Source organism: Panthera tigris, chromosome C1 (genome assembly GCF_018350195.1).
Source record: "Panthera tigris isolate Pti1 chromosome C1, P.tigris_Pti1_mat1.1, whole genome shotgun sequence".
In the NCBI taxonomy this organism is placed as follows: domain Eukaryota; kingdom Metazoa; phylum Chordata; class Mammalia; order Carnivora; family Felidae; genus Panthera; species Panthera tigris.
The window spans coordinates 549,005-555,432 of record NC_056667.1 but is presented as its reverse complement, the minus strand read 5'-3'; the positions used below and the strand labels follow the sequence as shown (position 1 = coordinate 555,432).

Sequence of the window (6,428 nt, the reverse complement as noted above, 5' to 3'; positions counted from 1 at the left end):
ACCTCTGCGGAGGCGGCGGGGGCCCAGCATCGGGCCGGGGCCGGGGGGGCGCCGGGGCCGGGGGGCGGCGCTCCGGCCCGGCCCGGCCCCGCCCGATGTCCATGAGCGCGAACACCATGATCTTCATGATTCTGGGGGCGTCGATCGTGATGGTGAGCGGAGGGGCTTCCCGTGCGCCCGCGCCCGCCTCCCGCGCCCGCGCGCCGCCTCCCCCACCTCCCGCGCCTTGTTTACCGGCCCGCGCGGCCTGCGCTCCCCTCCCGGGCTGCCCCGCGCTCCCCATCCCCGGCCTGCGCTCCCCATCCCGGGCTGCGCCGAGCTCCCCCTTCCCGGCCTGCGCTCCCCATCCCGACTGCCCTGAGCTCCCCGATTCTGGGGCTACCCCGGGCACCCCTACCCCTGGCCTGCGCTCCCCCACCCTCAGCGCGCCGCACCCCTGTCCCCCAACCCCCGCCCCGGGGCCCCGGCCAGGCCCCGCTCCTCGGCGCTGACCGGTCATGGGCTCTTCCAGGCCATCGCGTGCTTGATGGACATGAACGCACTGCTGGACCGATTCCACAACTACATCCTCCCGCACCTGCGGGGCGAGGACCGCGTCTGCCACTGCAACTGTGGCCGGTGAGTCCGCGCCCGGTTGGGCACACGCGTGATCACACATGTGCGGCGGCGGCGGCGGCGGCGGCGGCGGCAGGGCCCACTGGGGCGCAGGCGAGCCCCAAGCGGGCCTGGCCGCAGGACTGCGCTAGGCCCGCGGGGGGAAGGACTAACCAGCCTCCGCTGGGCACCTGGGGATTGGCCAATCGCTTTCCAGCAGGGGGAGCATGCCCGGGTAGTCAGGACCCCCTCCCAAAATGCCTTTAGAGAAAGGGCCTGTGCCAGGGCGATGAGCGGAATGGGCCCTGGGCCTCCGGGTCCAGGGCCTGGAAGCCAGGAGGGCGACAGTCCAGTCCTGTGTGTCAGGAAGGATCCTGCGCACGGCCGTGCCCACAGAGTACACCATCCTCCCCGGGCCCTGCACTAATGTTCGTGAACTTTCCTGCGAGCCAGGTACGGGGAAGTGCAGAAGGTCAAGGTGGGCAGACCATCTGGTCCCACCCTCTCCTTAAACAGAGGAGGGACTGGGGGAGAGCTGGGTGTGGCTTGCTCAAGGTCATTCAGAGAGGGATGGGAGAGCCCAGGCCCCCACATCCACCGTGTGAACGCCCCCATTCTGTGCACATGTAGTAATGGAGTCTTCCTGGCCATGCATGTTTGTACGTCCATGTACAAAATAAACATCTTCTCATGAGACGCGCATATGTGTACTGTCTGTGCATATACATGTGCGTACACATAGCACACGTACACATTCGCATGCACGCCATCCCCACAGGAAGCCCTCTTGCCGGGGCCAAAAAAAGCAGAAAGATGCTTGGGTGGGTAGAGACTCGCCCAAGGTCACACAGCTAGTAAGGGACGAGGGGCGTGGGCCCAGACGCTGTGTTCCTCACCCTTGTCCTGTACTTCTGCTCCACGGACATGTGTGCGCACACAGTGGGTGTGGGGGGTTGTGTAAGAGAGGATAGTTTCGTGCCTCACTATGCATGCCACGTGCCCGTGGGTGCAGACCGGTGTGTGGAAAGCAGAACACAGACGTCCAGGAAGGTAGAGAGGGGCGTGTAAATGACCCTCACGGGTGCTGGCCAAGAACCGTCAGAAGCGTTTGCTGGGCGGGTGGCTGCTCTTTCCCAGAGATCCCTGTGTTCCTTCCGGGTGCACGTGGCCCCAGGCTAAGGAAAGGCACAAGGTCAGCCCCGCCACCTCCTAAGACAGCCACGGCCACGAGTGGGTATAAACCGGGGCGGTCTCGAGACCCTCCCGGTGGCTGGCAGTGGGCGCCCCGTGAGGCCCGGGCTCCGAGCTCCATAAACGTCAGGAATGCACATTTTACGTGTGTGTGGGCCATCGTGTTATGACCAGCGTGTAAGTGCCTGTGACCTCCCGCCGAGGGCCCGTCTGGGCAGACGGGCTTTGCTTTCCGAGCGTATCTGCCCAGGGTGTGTGCGCGCGTCACCCGTAGCGTCCGGACTCAGGTAAAGCGAGTGCCCACGGAGGTGCGGCGGGAGCTCCTGGTCCCGTGTGTGCAGGTCAGCGTGTCCGTGGGTGAAGACACGGAGAGTCACACCCGCCGCAGTTTCCGGGTGCGCATGTCGACGTGTGTGCTGTGTACACATCACCTCATACGGGATATGTAAATTCAGTGTGCGGCGTGGCACGTGTGGACGCCATGTATGTGGACGCGCGGCACGTGCGGATCATACGGTGCGGCAAAGCGGGCGCTCCGTGTGGGCGCAGCAAACGCGTCTGCAGAGAACAGTTTTGCACGCGAGGGATCCGTGTGTAAACCGCGCACACGAGCCGCCACGGCGGACTCCCCGTGTGCAGTGAGCAGGCCGCACACCCACAGAGGATGGCTGTGTGCAAAACTGAGTGCATGCGCACGTCCATGTGATACGCACCGTGCTCGTGCCCGGGCAAGCATGCACACGCACAGCGGAGCTCGTGGCCTGAACCCCCGTATACACGCCACGTCCTGTGCATGTGGCCGGCGTGTATACACAACATGCATCGGACCGCAGGCAGACACAGGCAGCATGCGTGGCCCAGACAAGACCCATGTGTGTACACATCGTGAAAACGCGTGGGCACACGGGAGACCCGAGCCCCTGTCCCCAGGGGCCTGACTTGGAGGAAGGAGGAGGGTAAGGGGCAGGGAGGAACCGCAGAGGCCAGGCCAGGGCCGGGGGCACGGGTTGTGACCTCCGACCCCCTGGAGGTCCCGAACCACCAGGGCTGGTTGGGGCCCCGGCCTCACCCTGCCCCAGGGCACCGGGGGCGTCTCTGGCTTCCGTGGCAGCTTGGTCTTCAAGCTCCCCGCCTTGGCCGGCTGCGTGTCCAGGGGCACGAGGCAGCATGCTGAGGAAGGCCCCGCCGGGGGTCTTCTGGGGTCTACCCAGAAGGCTGGGTAGAGCAGAAGGCGACCGTGCCGCTCCCTGTTAACAGCCCCGGTGCAGCCTGCCCGGCCCGGTGCGTCCCAAGTGACGGGCACCTCGAAAGGGTCATGAGTCTGCTCCTGGGCAACCGGCAGCGGCTGCACATTCCGGGTGGTGATTAACAGTCTTCCGCCGCTTATTGGTGACTCATGGTGGCTCCTGACAAACTGTCAACAGAGGAGCAGGGCCGTCCTTGCCGACTGACTCCGGGCTGGTGGCCCCTGCTGCTCCGTGGGGCTGTGGCCGAGGTGGGGCCACTCGGGACATGCGGAGCGGGATGGCCTCCGGGAGTTCCCAGGAGGAGCAGGAAGGGGTGTGAGCAGAGGCCTGCCCGCTGCCATCCCTGCTGGGCTGCTGCCGGGAGGAGGGCACTGTGTGGCCGCCGCTGGTGCAGGGACATCAGCAGGGAAGGAGCAGCAGGGACCTGTGATCAGGGAAGAGCGGTGCGGTTTCTGGTTTCGAGACCGTCCCTCTGGGGGGCAGCGAATGTGGCCAGTCGAGAGGTTGGGGTGGGGAACAGGGACCTGTGTTGGCTGAACACCGGGCGGAGGTGCCAGTAACTGAGGGGAGGATGGGGAGGGGTTTGGGGAGGGAGGAGCTATTTTTAGGTGTGAGTTTGAGGTGTCTGTAGATCCCACGTGGAGACGCCACACAGGCAGCTAGAGCTCAGAACAGACGTGGGGGGCAGCGGGGACTACAGGGGGGTGGGGCTGGAGAGTTGGAGACCAGCAGAGGGGCTCGAGGAGGAGGGCCACCGGGAGAGGTGGCCTCCTGGGCAGAAGGGCCCCAGAGTGGTCCCTGCACTGCCAGGCAAGAGAGAGGGCTGCAGCCGGTGAGGATGACAGGGGCCAAGGGTGGGCCCCACGGTCCCTCTCCTGGGCTCTCCTGCAGGCCGAAGCAGAGGTGGGAGTGGGGACGGGCCTGGGTCGTCCTGGGTGCTTATCTCCAGGATAGAGCTGCCTGACCCAGGACCTCGGGAGCCCCGAGGGCTTCTTGGAGGAGGAGGGAATCCAGACAGGCCCGAGGCTGGAGAGAGCCTTGTGGGGAGAGTTCAGAGTTCCGCAGAGGTAAGCAGGGCTGCAGTTCAGAGGGCTCAGCGGCCCGGGGCCTGGCCAGTTGAGGGAAGGGGGGCTGAGAAACACCGCACGGACCTTGGTGGACGATGGAACACGTGGGAGGGAGCCCCGGAGAGCTGGAACATCCCAGGAGCAGCCGAGCAGGGCATAGACGTGCGGCTCCGAGGGGACACCGGCAGGAGAGCTCCCCCAGGAAAGGGGGTGGGAGACGGACACCGGGCAGAGCCCCGGGAGCCTCCCCTCCGGCACAGAGAACTGAGGAAAGGGAGGTGCCCGCAAAGGGTGGAGAAGGAAGACCAGAGGCCCAGAGCAGGGCTGACCCACTAGGCTCTCCGCAGAGAAGGTAATGAAAGGACATAGCCAGTGGGAGGGGAGGACAGAAGAATGGACCCCTAGGAACCAGCAGGCCCCCGCATCCGGCAAGTGGGCTGTGACCCTGCCACCAGATGGGGACACCGTGACCGGGGCCTTCGCACTGGAACAGCTTGTTCACCTGCGCTGTGTTCCCGCGACCCCCGCAGGGTTGCCTCTGAGCCCCGGGGCAGGAGGAAGGAGGGTGATACGAGGGGCAGGCACATCCCTGGCCAGGCGCGGGGCTTCACTCTGACCCCTGGCCTCGCACACTTCCACCCGCTGGGCAACCTCCGGCCGGGTGACTGGGCCCTGGGCGAGTCCGCTGGCCCCCTCCTGACCTCAGCTCCGCACAAGGGCTGCTTCTAAGACCAGCGGGGCGAATGGGTGCCGCTTACCGCCGGGGTCGCTGCCCGCCCCGCGGGAGAGGTGCCAGCCCGCCCTGCCGCCCCCAGGCACCACATCCACTACGTAATCCCTTACGACGGGGACCAGTCGGTGGTGGACGCCTCCGAGAACTACTTCGTGACAGACAACGTCACCAAGCAGGAGATCGACCTCATGCTGGGGCTGCTGCTCGGCTTCTGCATCAGCTGGTTCCTGGTGTGGATGGACGGCGTCCTGCACTGCGCCGTGCGCGCCTGGAGGGCCGGCCGGCGCTACGGTGAGTGAGGGCGGCCCCACCCCCCCGCGACCCCGCCTCCACCCCAACGGCCGCGAGACCACGCCCACTCCGCCCGCCGGCGCCCCGCCCCCGACAGACCACGCCCACCGAGCCCTCCCTGGCCTCGCCCCGGCCAAGACCCCGCCCCCATCCTCTCCCTCGCCCGGCCACGCCCCCGCCCACCGTCCGGCCACGCCCCCACAGGGCACCGCCCTGCCTCAGCCGCGCCCCGCCCAGGTCATATCCCCAGCCCGGTCACGTCCTCACAAAGACCCCGCCCTCTCTCAGCCGCGCCCCGCCCAGGTCATACCCCAGGCCGCCCGCGCCCCGCCCCGGCCACGCCCCCCGAAAGGACCCCGCCCACTCACCCTCTGCGTCTATGCCTGGCTCCGCCCCGCGCCGCCTATGCTTTTCCTCGGCCGCGCTCCCAACCCGCCGCGCCTCTCCCGCGTGCGGGCCTCCGACCCGACCGCGTTCTGACACCGCCCCTGCCCCGCAGACGGCTCGTGGACCTGGCTGCCCAAGTTGTGCAGTCTGCGGGAGCTGGGCCGGCGGCCGCACAGGCCCTTCGAGGAGGCGGCCGGCAACATGGTGCACGTGAAGCAGAAACTCTACCACAACGGCCACCCGAGCCCGCGGCACCTCTGAGCCGCGCGCAGGACTCGCGGGGCCTTCGGCCAACGCGCCCACGCACACGGGACTGGACGGCCGCCCCGGGCCAGGGCGCCCGCCGGGCGTGTCCAGCGGAAGGTGCTGTCTCCTCTTCTTTTTATAAAAGGGGGTCGGGGCGGGGCAGGCTGCCGGCCTGGGGACAGAACCCCGGCCGTCCGGCCGCATAGGGCGCGGGGGCCGGGACGGCGGGCCCCGAGCGGGGGCGCGCGCACCTGTACGGGCGGCCGGGACCACCTGCTCGCCCCCGCGCACTGCAGTCTCGCTTGCGCCTGGGCTGGGACCACGTCTGTTACTTAAACCCGGCTGCTCCTCGGGGCCAGTTCCGGCAGAGGGAAGCGAAGCCGGGAGAGGGTCTTGACAGGGAAGGGGGCCGGCCCCCGGCCGCGCCCACGTCTGCACACGGGAGCATGTGCATGGGGCGTGTGCGTCCGCGGGCCGCACTGGGGGTGGGGGGCGGGAGACAGGGGTCTGGGGGAGGCCCCGGCCTAGCAGCAATAAGGCCCCTGAGCCCCACTGCGGCAAGTGCGGCCACCCTGCCCAGGGCATCCCCGGTCGGGCGCCTCACTGTGACCCCTACCCCTGCTGGTCAGTAAATTCTCCAGAAAGCTCCAGCCTCTGCCTCTTCTTTCATTT

General features: G+C 67.8%; 1 protein-coding gene and 1 long non-coding RNA gene across 2 annotated transcripts; one reads left to right on the top strand and one right to left on the bottom strand.

The window, feature by feature from the left end:
* Positions 1–47: 47 nt before the first annotated feature.
* On the top strand, positions 48–6,424 carry TMEM240 (transmembrane protein 240). The gene is made up of 4 exons (XM_042995996.1): positions 48–152; positions 512–618; positions 4,915–5,123; positions 5,623–6,424. The coding sequence occupies exons 1-4, from the start codon at positions 96–98 to the stop codon at positions 5,769–5,771; spliced, it is 522 nt and encodes a 173-aa protein (XP_042851930.1). The 5' UTR covers positions 48–95; the 3' UTR covers positions 5,772–6,424.
* On the bottom strand, positions 1,286–5,023 carry LOC122241097. The gene is made up of 2 exons (XR_006221063.1): positions 4,943–5,023; positions 1,286–4,824 (listed from the first exon to the last, which is right to left on the bottom strand). It is a non-coding gene; the product is annotated as an uncharacterized LOC122241097 (long non-coding RNA).
* Positions 6,425–6,428: the final 4 nt, after the last annotated feature.

Bases quoted from the DNA above. Each gene is read 5' to 3' on its own strand.
- TMEM240 (XM_042995996.1), top strand. From the start codon at position 96: ATGTCCATGAGCGCGAACACCATGATCTTCATGATTCTGGGGGCGTCG. The intron at 153-511 runs GTGAGCGGAGGG...GGGCTCTTCCAG, and splicing joins TGGGGGCGTCGATCGTGATG to GCCATCGCGTGCTTGATGGA. The intron at 5,124-5,622 runs GTGAGTGAGGGC...CCTGCCCCGCAG, and splicing joins GAGGGCCGGCCGGCGCTACG to ACGGCTCGTGGACCTGGCTG.